Source organism: Dama dama, chromosome 3 (genome assembly GCF_033118175.1).
Source record: "Dama dama isolate Ldn47 chromosome 3, ASM3311817v1, whole genome shotgun sequence".
NCBI classification, from domain to species: Eukaryota; Metazoa; Chordata; class Mammalia; order Artiodactyla; family Cervidae; genus Dama; species Dama dama.
In genome coordinates this window covers 39,174,610-39,190,391 of record NC_083683.1, presented here as the reverse complement: position 1 = coordinate 39,190,391, position 15,782 = coordinate 39,174,610, and the positions used below count along the sequence as shown (strand labels likewise).

The 15,782-nt window shown below is 42.5% G+C and overlaps 1 protein-coding gene across 1 annotated transcript in view; it reads right to left on the bottom strand.

The window, feature by feature from the left end:
• Positions 1-14,064, bottom strand: part of PLEKHG7 (pleckstrin homology and RhoGEF domain containing G7) — an 86,261-nt gene extending 72,197 nt beyond the window's left edge. Inside the window, exons 1-2 of the mRNA XM_061133142.1 lie at positions 13,270-14,064; positions 12,712-12,734 (exon numbers count right to left, since the gene is read on the bottom strand). Coding sequence (XP_060989125.1) covers positions 12,712-12,734; positions 13,270-14,064 — 818 coding nt within the window. The remainder of the gene's footprint in view (positions 1-12,711; positions 12,735-13,269) is intronic.
• Between the last annotated feature and the right edge of the window lie 1,718 nt (positions 14,065-15,782).

The following is a 15,782-nucleotide window of genomic DNA, read 5'->3' as shown; positions in this document are numbered from 1 at the left end:
CCTGACAGGATTGGTTATGTTACAAGAGAATATCCTTTACTTGCTTATGTTGTTTTAGTTGGGTTCTGATATGCAGACAAAGGCTGTCTTAACTGACACACATCTCCTCATCCTGAACGTCCTTCTCCAAGAATTCTGCACTCTCATTTGACTTTCTCACCACCTATTTTTGATGAGGTTTTTAACAAAATCATTAGAGTTACAACTTTTCACAACACTCCCACTTTTGTTATTTGCCAATCTAATGTCCATGGTGGTTATGAGGATGGAGGGGTCTGAGTTAAGTGGAAGCTGGAAAACTTACAGTAATTTGAATGAGAAATATAATTCTGGTTTCTTCATTTTGCAAACAGAACACTGGAACTGATATATAATGAATTAGCAGTACACAAATCCAGCCAGGAATCTTCACAGTGCTATCCAAAAGGTATTAGGTAGCATACTGGGAGGCCCAAGAGGTCCCCTAAAAACAAGTATTAGAAGCTTCCCTATAAACTTGATATTATTCCTGATAAAGACCTTGGAAGCATATAATGAGGTTTGGTATTTATGGAGATAGAGGGGATTGGAAAAAAAACAGTAATTTAAACAGGAAATGTAAGTTATGTAAACTTTGGGGGAAAAAGTTTAGTCTTTTGAGCTTAAACTCTAGATGGTATACAATCTGGTAAGTACTATGAATTTGGCCTAAGGTTCTATAAGCTATCTTTATATTCCCTTGGGACTTTGAGAGGACATAATGAATGGTGGAATAGAAGAATCTGTCTTCCCTGGCCTCTTCCAAGCTGGCTTATGCATTTCTCTTCCATGCTTCTATAGTCCTCTAGAACAATGGCTAAGAATGTGGAGTCAAACTGCCTGGATTTTAATCTTAGCTGAGTGACCTTGACTGAGCAAGTAATCTCTCTGGTCCTGACTGCCATTTGTGAAATGTAGACAATAATCATACCTACTTTTTGTGTGAAGATCAACCGATCAACATACAGCACTTAGATCTGTGACAGGAACTTAGTAAGCTGTCAGTAAACATGATTATGTTGGTCGTCGAATATACTATAATATCATGTTCTATTTATGTGTCTGTTTATCCTACTAGAATGCCATCTCCTTCTATTTAAGAAACATGTCTTATCATTTGTGTTGGTGGGTGCTCCTTTAGTACTCAATCCATGGTTACTGATGAACATGAATGAATAAAAGACTCTTCTGAGGTTGTCCTCCCTTGTGGAAGGTATCTTACTTTACAGGATAGTTATGCACATTCATGTCTTATCTACTCCTCTCTCACCCTAAGTTCCTACCTCCTGGTCTAAATCCTTGTGTTCAGTAAGGGGTCAATAAATATTTCTTGACTACATGAACAATAACCAAACCTGTGCACACTGAGCCATCGCTCTCCCTTCCTGACACAATCTTCTGCAGAATGTGTACTCCAGCAAGAGCTGACTACTCACTGTTTAAACTTACCCAGCACGTCACGCCTCCATGACTTGGCTCAGGCAGTTCCCATCTGCCTGCCTAGCTCCACTTTGCCAGGCACACATACTCAGAGGCATCGCTAAATTCTAGCTTAGATGCTCTCCCTCCAGAAATCTTTTCTCATCCACCCAAAAGAGAGCCACCTTGCCCTACTTCCTCCCACTTCCTCCCACTTTGCCTCTACAATGATTTCGCTGAAGGCTCATACTGTGTCTTATTATCACAGAATTTCAGCACCAAGTACAGAATCTGACATAGAATAAATATCCAAATAAGCTTGTTGAATAAACAGCCATGTTGATCTATAGAATGATATACAGATAGATTCCAAATGAATTTGCTCTTCCATTCTGGATCACAAATGAATAAAATTGTATGCATACACAATACACAGAATGCAATGTGAGTTCCTCCACCTTTGAAAGTGATTTGGTTACCCGCATCCATTTCTTTCGTGTCTGGGATACCTGCTGACACGAGGCATCCTTTGGAGAGCACATCAGGGCAGGTTTTGACCTTCAGTGTGCACACACGGGACAGGGGGAAAACAACTGCCTGGTACTAGGCTTGAGTCATGACCTTGGCCTTGTTGCCTTGGTATCTAAGACTCAGGGATGCTCATTCTAGAAAGGTAGGCATGCCCATGGAATGGTGTAACAGAAGCTCTGATGACATTCTTGTGTTCATCAGAAGAGGGAACGGGTTAATAAAAATACCAAGAATTACAGCTGTAACCACATGGAGACCTAGGAAAACAATACGAAAGAACATCTGCTCATAATAAATGAAGAGATATGAACTGGGACAGAAAACCTGGGCCTGGCAGCAGACTAGATTTCTGGGCACTCTGCACAGGAACCCATGCCTGTATCAGCCAGAGACACCCAGGTTATTGGGTTAGTGATGTTAATGCAATTGCAATGAATTCAGAATGACTGTGCACTTAGGTCTCATGGCGGGGAGGTGCTGGTGTTTCCAAAGTGAAAGTGTTAGTCACTCAGCCATGTCCGACTCTCGTGACCCCATGGACTATAGCCCACCAGGCCCCTCAGTCCATGGAATTATCCAGGCAATAATACCAGAGTGGGTAACCATTCCCTTCTCAAGGGGATCTTCCTGACCCAAGGATCGAATCTGGGTCTCCTGCATTGCAGGCAGATTCTTTACAACTGAGCCACCAAGCAAGCCCCACCTACTTCTTTTAGTAACTGCTAAAGGATAGTAAACTCATCACTGGCCTTATAATAGCTGTCCCCGCAATGGGGCTGGCCACAGATGCGGCCCTGACTAACTGAATAAAAATCTGAATACATAATGTCAGGCCTAGAATGTTTTAAAAGTATCTCTTTAAGTAATTCTTATAGCTGTATCAGGATTTTGTATCTTATTTTTGCTATTCTAAATGGGACTGCTTCTTTTAAGACATAGCATGCACACAGGGTCACTGTGTCCAGTTCTAAATTGATTATTCACTGGAAGCAATCACTGTAATAAATTCAGAGTTATCTCCCCTCCCCAAATGAAATGATATGTACACGAGGTCATGGCATCCTGTGTGAAGAGGGTGTGGTAGAGAATTTTTTGGTACCCAATTTCCTCATAGGAAGATTAAACTAAGGAATGAGCTGAGAATAACTGCAAAATGTTTGGGGAGTGGCTGGGCTTGCCACTGTCACTGTTAAGTACAGTAGGGTTTCTTGCTATCCTTTAGCAGTTTGGAGAAGCAAACTAAACAACTATGAGAAACACATTTTTTTTTTTTTTTGGTCTTTTGGTTCTATGCTTGGCTATTCTGGCTCTTTGTTTTAGGATAAAATTCTGGACCCAGGAGGTTGTATAACTAATCGGGTGTCTGACCCAGACTTCACAGTCCTCTTTGGCTTGCCAGACCCCCGCCTCCCCTGCACCCAAACCCAGACAAAACCACACTTTCACTAACCCTGCGTTGTGATGCCCCAGGCCGGTCAGATCTGAAGGAACTAGTCCCATGGTTGCTGGAATAATCTTGTCTCCTTACTGGTACCAGAAATTCTTCTTACTCTGTCTTCCGCTGAAGATCTGAAGGTTCATGGTGTGGGCTGAGGTGGCAACAATGTAGAGAATCCAGAGAATTCTCTCCCACAGTTGAGCAAGCCACACACCCAGGCATCACATTCAGCAATGAGCCTATGATCACATGTCAGTGCCAGAGAAGTGTCTGGCTGGTGGAAATGTGTCCCCTAGTGGACCTCAAATACATAAATTTTACAAAGACTAGATGGTTCATGGTGCATATTATTCTGACTTAAAGTCAGCGGGCACTTCCTGGGCATCAGCTCTTACTGGACATTTTGTTAAGAGCTTTACATGCACTAACATTAATTTTGACAAGTACTCTATGAAGTGGAAATTACTGTTCTCATTATAGAGCCGAGGAAAACTGAAGCTTAGAAGGACAGATAGGCAGTCACTTAAAGGTCTCACTGTTAGTGAACAACAGAGCAAGAATTCAATTTAAATACCCAACTCAGACTCCAAAAAGACTTGGAAATATGAAGACGACAAAACGGTACTATGAACCATTTAATATATTGTTTTTTTAAAAAATTGATATATAATGATGGTTACTATTTTAGATAAAAACCCACCTGCAATGAAGGAGATGTGGGTTCAATCCATGGGTCGGGAAGATCCTCTGGGGAAGAAAACAGCAACCCACTCCAGTATTCTTGCCTGGAAAATTCCATGGAGGAGGAGCCTGGGGGTACTCTGTCTATGGAATTGCACAGTCCAGGGGGTCACAAAGAGTTGGACACGACTTAGCGTCTCAACAACATCATAGTGGGTTGAATGGAAACACATGTCCATCTTTTTAGCCCTGTAGCCTGTGAATGTGTTATATGTAAAATGGGTTTTTGCAGATGTAATTAAAAGACTTTGAAATTATTCTCGATTATCTGGGTGGGCTCCAAATCCCATGACATGTGTACTTATAAGAGATACACAGAGAAAAGATAGAGATGAGAGAAGGCCAAGTGAAGACAGAGGCAGATGATTAAAGTGATGGGGCCACAACCAAGGAATGTCTGCATGAAGAAGCAAGGAACAGTCCTCCCCGACAGCTTCCAGAGGAAGTGTGGCTCTGCTGACACCTTGGCTTTGGACTGTGGCTCCCAGAACTCTCAGAGTGTATAACGTCTTTTGATTTAAGTCACTAGTTAGTGGTTACTTTAATATGAAGCCACAGAGACGAATAAAGGGGCAATACAACTGAGTGGCAGGTTACCCGACTTAGGATTGCGATTTCCAACCCTGATGTTCATTATGTGTGACCTTGGCATGTTGCTTCCCAAGGCCTCAGCCTCCTTATGTGGAGAGCAGCTGTGAGTGAGACCCTTTCCACTCCTTACGATCTTTAAACCAAGGCTTTAGGGTTGCTATTATTCTCCCCACCAGTGGCCAGTGGGTGGGGCAGTAATTATGTGATGACCTTTACCTTGGCAGAAATGTTTAAAGATGAATAATTAAAGCTCCTCCTTTAAAAAACAGGACAAGTACATCTTTGGCATTTTTAAAAAAAGATTCCATGGGATTAACATACAGACACCACTATATATAAGATAGATAACAGGAAGAACCTACTGTATAGCACAAGGAACTATACTCAATATTTTGTGATAACCTATATGAGAAAAGAAACTGAAAAAGAATGAATCTATGTATAACTGAATCATTATGCTGAATATCTGAAACCAATACAACATTGTAAGTCAACTATACTCCAATAAATTTTTTTTAAATTGCAGTGAAAAAAAAAAAGATTCCTCCTGTACAGTGGGCTTAAACCAAGGACTGCTGACCTTTAATTCCCAGGTGCAAATTTTAAAGAAAAACAAAAGACCCTAGAGAATATGAGTGGGTAGCAACTGAGGGTAGCTAATTGTCCTATAGTGATATGTGTGTATTAATGGAATAAAAATCTTTTAAAGTTTAGTAAGATAACACAATGTTGTTGTTGTTTTTCTTTTATCAGGCAGGCTTATTAGGCCTTGTTTTGTCTGATACTAAAATTCATGATAAATGTACCTTTTCCAGCAGGTGGTTTTCCAACAACTGTGTGACTGGAAAGTTTCAGTTCAGTTGCTCAGTCATGTCCGACTCTTCGCGACCCCATGGACTGCAGCATGCCAGGCTTCCCTGTCCATCACCAACTCCCGCAGTCTACTCAAACTCATGTCCATCACATCGGTGATGCCATTAACCATCTCATCCTCCGTCGTCCCCTTCTCTTTCCACCTTCAATCCTTTCCAGCAACAGGGTCTTTTCCAATGAGTCAGTTCTTCACATCAGGTGGCCAAAGTGTTGAAGCTTCAGCTTCAGCATCAGTCCTTCCAATGAATATTCAGGACTGATTTCCTTTAGGATTGACTGGTTGGATCTCCTAGCAGTGTTCTGTTTTAAGAACCATAGTATTCTACCTTATGCAAGAGATATAGTACAAACTGGAATGCTTGCTTATAACTGTGAGTTGATTACACAGGAACAACCAATTAGAATCAGTAACAATCTTTAAAAAATCCCCTTTAAAAATAATCAATAGAGAAATGACAACTCAATTGCCACTTATGGAAGTATAGCTCTCTTGGTTAAGGTCTGTGAAACATTTTTCTCATTATGAGTTTGTCAAGATTGTTAGAATATTTTCTTTACATGTTTGACTATAATTTCCAGTTTTCTACCAAAATGTTCCATTTTCTACCAGAATGTTACCAAAATCCATATGAGAAGGGAGAATGTATGGGGAGCCTCTAGCTTACTCTCCAGGGCCTGGCACAGACTGGCCACTCCATGAGTGTGGGGTGAACAAATGGGATTCATCCCAACATGTCACTTTGAACACAACAAAGACAAGCTTTGGAGTTCCAACAGCACAGAAAATACACCATGCGGTGACATCTTGGGCTCAGTCAGTGAAAGTTATTAAATCCGCATGTGCTCAGAGCAAAAGAGTAGCTGCTGGTATTGGTAACTGCCTAGAACTCTGTCTTTTGAGGCTACTACTGCCTTTTCTGGACAAGAGTCAAAATAATTCCCAGTATGGGACTTTCCTGGTGGTACAGTGGACAAAAATCCATCTGCCAATGCAGGGGACATGGGTTCAAACCCTGATCCAGGAAGATTCCACACGCCACGCACACAACTAAGCTCACATGGCTCAACTGCTGGAGCCTGCTCCCTCTAGAGCCTGTGCTCCGCAACAAGAGGAGCCACCACAAGGAAAAGCCCGCGCACCACAATGAAGAGTAGCCCCTCCTCTCTCTCCTCTCTACAACTAGAAAGCCCAAGTGCAGCAACGAAGACAAGGACAGCCAAAAATAAGTAAGTAATTAAATTTAAAAAATATTAGTCTGTTAAAAAAAATACCACCCAGTATGATCAAACCATAGTCATACAAATCCCCAATAATCCAATGAACACTCAAAAGATGAACACAGAACTGATTAGGAAGGTGGTGGAGGCTGAAAGGAGCTAGAGGGAGTTAAATTGCTGGAGGCGAAAATTACCAAAAAGGGATGATACAATTCCCCCACCAGGCTTGACCTAACCTTGACCTAACCTGACCTAACCTTGACCTAACCTAGAGCTAGAGGGAGTTAAATTGCTGGAGGAGAAAATTACCAAAAAGGGATGATACAATTCCCCCACCAGGCTTGACCTAACCTTGACCTAACCTAACCTAACCTAACCTTGACCTAACCTAACCTAACCTAATCAACCAATGCATTTCTTTTTTTTCTTCCTTAAAGTTTCATTGAACATCTACAATGTGCCAGGTGGTGTTCGAGGCACTAGGGATATAGCAATGCACAAAATAGGCACAACTCCTGCTGTGATGGAGTTTACACTCTGGGGGAGCTGATGCCAGTGCAAGAATAACACATGGCTCCTGATGTGAAAGGAAGCTGCCAGTTCTCACTCTAGCCTCCAGACAGGTCCAGATCAAGAAGACCTCCATGACACCCTGAGGCCTCTAACTAACTAACAGTATTCACATATCTCATCACAAGGAGAAAAAAAAAAAGTACACGTGATGATGGATGTGAACCAAACTTATTGTGGTAATCATTTTGCAACATGTACATATTTCAGATCATTATGCTATACACCTTAAACTTATATAATGTTCTATGTCAATTATACCTCAATATAATTGGAGGGAAAAAGAAAACAGCAAAATATGTTATGGAGGGCTGAGATTTACAGCAACTACTAAAGCCTGCGCACTTAAAGCCTGTGCTCTGCAACAAAAGAAGCCACTGCAATGAGGAACCTGCACACTGCAACTCGAGAAAGCCTGTGTGTGGTAATGAAGACCCAGTGTAGCCAAAGACATAGCAGCATGTACATGTAAATAAAACAAAACCAACAAATGCAAACAGTGATTAAACAACCAACATGCCGTCTAATAATTGGTAGTGACTAACTTTCTACCAAGATTTCACACTTAACGGCTGGGACAGTGCCAGCTATACAACAGGTTTTAAGTAAAAGTCTGCGGAGGATTTAACATTATATTGAATTTAATGTTTAGACACATCAGATGAACTTCTTGTGATTTATCATTTCACTCTGGGGTCAGAATATTTTAGAAAGAGTAAGTCAGTGATCTGCATATAGGGAGTGCCAAATGAATGAATGAATGACCCAGTTTCCTAAAAAAGGTAAATTTGAGTTATACTATTTATCATATCAAAAGCTTATTAGATGGGTACTATAGTTGAACAACACAAGTTTGAACTGAGCAGGTCCACTTACATGCCGATTTTTTTTTTTCATGAAATACTACAGTACTTACACCATCTGTGGATGGTTGAATCCACTGACTACTGAACCTCAGATAAGGAGCACTGACAGTAAAGTTATATGTGGATTTTGGACTGCACAGAGGGTCAGCGTCCTGAACCCCTGTGTGGTTGAAGCATCAGTTGCATTTCCATCTCCACTCAACAGATGAGGGAAGCCACAGGGCTTCCCTGGTGGCTCAGGTGATAAAAAATCTGCCTGCAAAACAGGAGACCTGGGTTGGATCCCTGGGTTGGGAAGAGCCAGCTGGGCTACAGTCCACAAGGTCGCAAAAAGTTGGACACTACTGACTTTCAATAGATGAATACTTTTGAGGTTTTGAGTTGTTCAGAGACTTGCCCAACGTCATGCTGCCAGACAGAAGTAAATACAGGATTCAAATCCAAGGAGTTGATTCCAATAACTCTTAATATTATGTTGTGCTGCCCCTGCTAAGGGCAATTCCAGATGAAACTGGCTTTAGATGACTCTCCAGATACTTTACTGGCATTCAGTATTTTTGTCTGGTCTCTCCCTTGTCATTTGGTTTTTCATGTTTTGGATCTATTTAGTTTTTTTCTGATTACTTTTGAGCACTGGAAGGTTAGTCTGTTCTCATAAATGTAGTATGTTCATTTTCCTTCTCAGTTTCAAGGCTCATTGAAAAATTAGGTGGGATAGACAGTTTTCTGGGAAGATTGATTTTAAGTGGTGTGAGGAAAGTGTGCCTGTCCACAAAATCTTCCCCATTGTTTCACAATGTTTAAACATTGTTTCACGATGTTTAAAATTCCAGTAACATGGTTTTACTGCTTGGCTTCAAGTCATATCCTCTGTCCAAATTCAAATACACCAGGGACAGGTAAGTAACACTGTAAGCCAAGCAGCCTGCCACCCCTGGCTGTCATCCTTCCATCCATCCTTTTCTTCAATAAATATTTTGGAGACAGACTCTAGCTGATTAATGGCTGTTGAGATGAAGTGTAAAGTAAGTGGTCTCGGCCCTCAGAAAGGTCTTGTTTCTGAAAGGAGATGGATGTCAGAGAAACACATTTGTTTTAGATACTATGATGGAGGTATTTATGAGGTATAGGGAAACCCAAAAGGGGATAAATATACTCCTCTACTTGGAAAGATGAGTGTAAATATGCCTTAAGCTTGAAGTCCTTCACACTTTAGTAAGAATAAATTGTAAAGACTGTTTTCCAGGAGGTATATTTTGGTGACAAGAGAAAGAGTCTGAAGTGAGTGTGCATTCACTGGAATGTTACACACAGACAGAGGAAACAACAGTGAGAAAGAAATTCCATAAAGAAGAACTTGGAATCCAAGTCCTAACACTGAGCTTATTTCAGAACTGAGAGTGGATTGGGCCCTTCTTACTTACATAGCCTGCCCAATTGTCAGGCTATGTGTTAAGAATTTGTAATAAAAGAAAAATTAGTTTTTCAAAAGGGCTACAAGCAAAGAAAACATTGCTGTGATTGACTGATGGCCACAGAAGCAAGCATTTATTAACTGAATATACCAGGGTCAGCAAACCATTTTTTATAAAGTGCTAGGTAGTAAATTTTTTAGGCTTTGTGAGCCATATGTTCCCTGTAGTGGCTACTCAGTTCTGTGGTTACAGTGTGAAAGCAGTCATGGACAGTATTTAAATGAATGCATGTGGCTGTGCTCCAATACAATTTTATTTACAAAAACAGGTGGTGGGTTGAATTTCTGCCATAGTTTGATAGACCCTGGTTTATATCATTTCAAAGGCATAGTAAAAGCCCCAAGTTAAAGTATGTTTTAAATAAAGTTTCAGCAAGTTTTTGGAGGTGAGGGCCCCTCAGTTCCCTCAATGGACAGCAGGGCCTCATGTAAAGAGCCCTTTACCTTACACTGTCTGACAGCATGGCCTGGGAAGTAGTCCTTAGAACAAATGACAGGAATGAGAGAGAGAGCGCGCAAAAGACAGGCAGGCAGAGGATCTTTGTGCCAAAACTGGCTAGCTATTTACCAAAAACTCATGCTTTCAGTGAATTTTGTTGGTTTAAAAAGGTACAGACTGAGTGGCCTGTGGCTGATGCAAAATTATTTCAGTAGTAATACTTGAATATTTATTAAACATATGAGTAGTTTATAGTAACTTACTCTTTCATTTATTCATTCAAACATTGCCTACTACATGCCAAGTACTGTACCAAGTCCTGAAGAAACAATGTTGAATAATTCTGGGTCATCACCATATAGCAAGGTGTCCAAAATACTTCATCTTTGATTATCTGTTGTGACTTTCTGTAACTTTTCACTATTTTGTATGTGATGGTGACATACGGAAACTCATCCTTTTTAAGGCCTCAAGCCCTCTGACCAAGTTTTCCCTTTGAATCACTGAAGACTATTTCTGTTACTGCCTCACAAAGATTCTGCAGGTCAGTAATAGTTACCTGCACATCATCTTTTGCAAATAGTTTGGTGCACCCCATCAATTAGCCTTTGGGTCTACTAACTCCACGTTACATGCAAAGTTGGACAGACTTTACGTGGTCTAGGAAGCATTCCTTGATTAAAGACTCTCAGATATAGATCTCCGTTCATTATGCCTTCTCTAGTTAATGACTCACTCACAGTCTCTACTCAAATGTTGCATAGGTCCTCAAATTCAACATGTTCAAACTTTCATCCCACCCACCCACATCCCTTTCTCCCCTCCAAGGTTGCCTATATCAGTGAATGGAGCCATCTGCCACCCAACAGTGCAAGCCAGAAGCTTGGAAGTCATTCTTGACAACTTCCTCCCCCTCACCCCTTGTGGTCTACTATTCACAAATGGTAGGTGGTGGTATCTCCTAATAATCTCCTGAACTGAGATATTTCTTTCTAACTCCACTGCCTTCACCAGAGCCTAACCCTCCAACCTCTCATATCTGAATATTCTAATTGTTCTGCTAGAGTCCACTCTTATCTAAATCTCATGTCTACCCTATATCCATCTGATCACATCAATCCATTCAGTGGTTTCACGCTGTTCTTAGGGTAAGGAACAAATTCCCTAAATACCCTATTAGACTCTGCATGATTGACTCTAATCAACATCATCTTTCCCTGAAACTATTCTCTTTTCACTTTCTCTGACACATCCGAATTAGGTATCATTTTAGAGCTTAATTCTGGTCTGCACCTGTAGAGGATTTCCATTAATGGCCCCTTTCTTCACCAACCCTTGCATCCATATAGTTTGCCACATAATACTGGTGACACATAATTTCTTGCCCTTGAGTTCAGGTACATGACTTGCTTCGATTAGCAGAATTAGACAAGGGACAGAGCCCAGGGTCCAAGAGGCCTTGCATGTTTCCACTTATCCCCTTGAACCTCCCCCTTCAACATAAGAACATGCCCAGGGCAGCAATTTGGTCCCATGAAAAGATGAGGGACACATGGAGTGAACTAACCAGCTGAGTTCAGGCTAGATCAACTGACCCTCAATTAACACACAGATTTATAAGAAACAATAACTAGTTGCTGTTTTAAGGCACCCAAGTTCCAGCTGGTTTGTTACATAGCAATAACTAGTTGACATTAACATAATACTTCACACTTGCCTATGGCTTTGTAAATATTCTCTACCTAAGATACATTTAGGCCAACTAGCATTAAAATCTACAAGCCAAAATCAACAAAGATTGCACAGATGGATCTCTTGCTTGAGCAAACTCTTGCTTGAGGATTGAGGGCCAGTAATAAAACAATGGTTAATTCCCTGAGGATGACTTTCCAAATGAAATGAAGGCTTTCCCACCAATCTTACAAATTGGGTGGATGAAACTGGGCTTGGATTTTTCCCTTTCTACCACAGAAGCTCTTCATCCCTGAAAGAAATAGCAAATCCACTGGCACAGCTGGGCGACCAAGCTGAAAGTCAGAGTTGGTTTCTGAAGTGACACAATCTACCTGCATTCTAGATAAAAGCCTAGTCTGTTGTTACAGGCATATTAAAGGTTGCCCTAGATTTAAACAGCACATCTTGTTCCTTTTATCCTTGTCCTCTGAATTTCTCTTTAAAAAACTGTTGAATGTTTCTGACCTTTACATCTTCTCTACCTGACAAGAACTATTACTAAGTGGATGCTAATTAAACCACAAGGCCAAGTCATTGACAACTGAAAATGAAAACCATGGCCACTTGTGGCTGTCATACCCTACCCACAAATACCCCAGCCATAGCAAAATGCTGGACTCTTAAAGGAGACTCTGGAAATTAATACTGTTTCACCCATAATATGAAGAGTGACTCAGGGGCTGTAAAACAAAAGTACCCTGATTAATACACCATTGGGTCTGCTATGTCAGAACAGAAGATGTAAAAGTAAAAAGTCAACAGCTTTCACAGCACTGGAGAAAAGTAAAGACACACATACCCGTACTGATGCAATTCTTCTCTCTGAAATAAATTGGAAAAATACACGTTTTAGTCTTGCTCAAACCCATCCAAAATTCCAAAGCAGACATCTTGAAGGGAGAGGTCATGAACTTCCCCTGTTATTAACGTTTTGGAGTTTTCTTTTTGGGGGGAGAAAGTTAGAACATTAGAAATTTGAATAATTTGTTCTTTCTGCCCTTTTAAACCAGCCAAGCCTGGTGGTCTTCACACAGCCAGGACTTGCAAGAGAGCCATCTTTACTCTCTAATGCCCGAGTGACCATTTCTAATTCGGGTCCTTTCTTCAAGTGCCTTCAAGGATACTGAAGGAGAAAGTGAGCTCGACCTCCGTCTCCTGCCCCAAACCGGTGCACCCCTTTTACCTGACAGCCAGCTGTCCTAAAGACTCCGTGTTCCCCCAGCTCTATGACTTCCTGCGTTGGCTCCCTCAAGGAGGCACCGCGGCCTTGCCCCCCATCCTCGCCCGTTTGGCAACCCAAGACCTATTATGCTTTGCATTTAGCAAGTGAGAGGCAAGAGGCTTAAAGCTGTGTTACCTGAGGCCCGGGAGGTCCTGGGGTGTGGCTGGGGGCTGGGCAGTCTCCTCTCCGCGGAAAGGAGGCCTGAGGAAGCGACCCCTCCTCGAGGTGCTGAGGCACCGGAACGGCATGCTCTTCACCGGGCCCCATTTGGAGCTCAACCGACTCGGCTGCGTCGAGGGCTCTTTCAGAGTCCAGAGGCAATCTCGAGTGGAGTCTCAGGGGCCACAGGCAGTGAGAAGACTCCTCTGTGCCTTCACATACCTCGTTGGAGAGCGCACTCGCGGAGCCAGGCGACTCCTGCGAGACGCCCCCGGTGCGCACTTCCAAGGCCACGTGCGGAGGCGGCGCACGCGCAGTGGCAGTGCCGCGCGCACCTCCGCGCTCACTCCCGCAGCCGCGGCTCCTTAACCTCCGCAAAGTGGGCGAGGTGGACAAGCGGCCAGGGGCTTGCCGGTCAAAGTAGAGGAGGTTACCCTGGTTCTGACAGTGCTTCTTCGACAGGCTTTCCAGGGAGTACGGAGGAGAGGCCTCGCAGCCTTCAGGCTGCACCTCTGGGCGGGATGGCTCCATCTTCTCCAGGCCACCAAGAGGCTGGAAACTTCCAGGCGACGTCGTCAGAGTTGCTCTTCTCCTGACCACACTCGGGTGGTTCCGTTTCCGTCTGCAGATGCCTCTGTTCCTCAGTGTGTTTCCATCCTTTTCCAGAGGATAATTGCAAGCAAGTGGCTGATCAGTAAGGGAGAGCAGAGTGCGGAATCTGTTGCAAACAAGGAGATGCAGGTGAGAAAAAAGGTGTCTGAAATTTCCCATAGAAGCTTCTAGTTAGTCAGAGGAGCTAACGAATGCAACTTAACATTAGTATCTGTTATGTTTTGTAGGTAATTAAGATAAGTGAGTCCAGCCTTCCAATCTATAAATTGCTTATGTTTTGAAATTTGTTTGTTACCAAATTAAGTCGTTTGGACCCTGCTCCCTGCCGCCTTAAGGAAGGGTTCTTTTCTTTTTTTTCCATTGGGGTTCCAGTAGGTGAATAAGAAACTCAAGCTGAGATGGACAAAGCTCAAGCTTTACTCAGTGGCCAAAGAATGACTAAGCAGAAATTGTGTTCAAAAATCAATTTCTGGCCCTGCAGGTGGGCGACAGTGATTTAAAGAATAAAAACAAAGGGAGGAAGAGTGTGGCTAATAATAGGGACACCTATGCATTAGTTTGGAGAAGGAAATGGCAAGCCACTCCAGTATTCTTGCCTGGAGAATCCCAGGGACAGGGAAGCCTGGTGGGCTGCTGTCTATGGGGTCGCAACAGAGTCAGATACAACTGAAGCGACTTAGCAGCAGCAGCAGCATGCATTAGTTTACCCTGAAGGGTCAGGCCTTTTTCAAAGGGAGTGGGGTGCCACCCCCTTTTTATCCCTTTTTGATCTTTAATGTCTGGTCCTAGCAGCCAAAAGTAGGTGTGTCATATACTAAGCTAATGTAAAATCAACGTGTGAGACTCAAGACCTGTTGGAGGTCAGCTTCATGCCATCTTAGTCCCAGCTGGTTCCATCTGCTTTCTTGTTAGTATCTTCCTTTCTTATCTCTGGACCCTTTAACTTAAACCTGTGTGTTCACTCCTGCTAGAGGCAGTGTGGAGTGAGTTGGCAGGCTTTGAGCAAGGACACTCCTCCTGTACAATGGCCACTGATGCGGTGGTGGTAGTGGTTTAGTCCCTAAGTTGTGTCCGACTCTTTGCAACTCCATGGACTGTAACCCACCAGGCTCCTCTGTCCATGGCATTTCCCAAGCAGGAGTACTGCAGTGGGTTGCCATTTCCTCCTCCAGGGATCTCCCAGACCCAGGGATCCAAACCTGAGTCTCCTGCATTTCAGTGTTACCACTGAGCCACCAGGGAAACCCCCATCAGTTGTTCAGGGGGTCATAATGTCAGGCTCTCCTAAGTTCTTTAATTTTGTTATTTATTTATTGGGCATGGGTTTTGAGCAAAGACCTGGAGCAGCCTTGGCAACATTTATTGTTCAGTAAAGAAGTCGCCTGCAGTGCAGGAACTGCAGGAGCCTCTGGTACTATCCCTGGGTCAGGAAGATCCTTGGAGGAGGGCATGACAACCCACTCCAGTATTTTTGCCTGGAGAATCCCATGGACACATGAGCCTGGCAGGCTACAGGCCATGGGAATATGAAGAGTGGGATGGGACTGAGGTGACTTAGCATGCATACACTTTTTACTTAATATCCCTTCTAGATTCAAACAAAAAAACTTTTAAACACCTTGGTGATCTAAGAGATTAAGAGACTTCTTAGAAGCCACAAAGCTCATCACCTTTTATTTCCATTTTAAGAGAATCAAATATACATTCCATTTTCCTTATATTCTGCATTTATGTATGTGTGATTGTATGTGCTTTGGCATATACCAGGGATGTAAGAATAAGAAAAACAAGGCCCTTTCCCTCAAGGTTTAAACTACAAAATGAGACATGAGTTCAAAGATAGTGATGCAAAGTATTTGGCAAAACACATTTTAGAT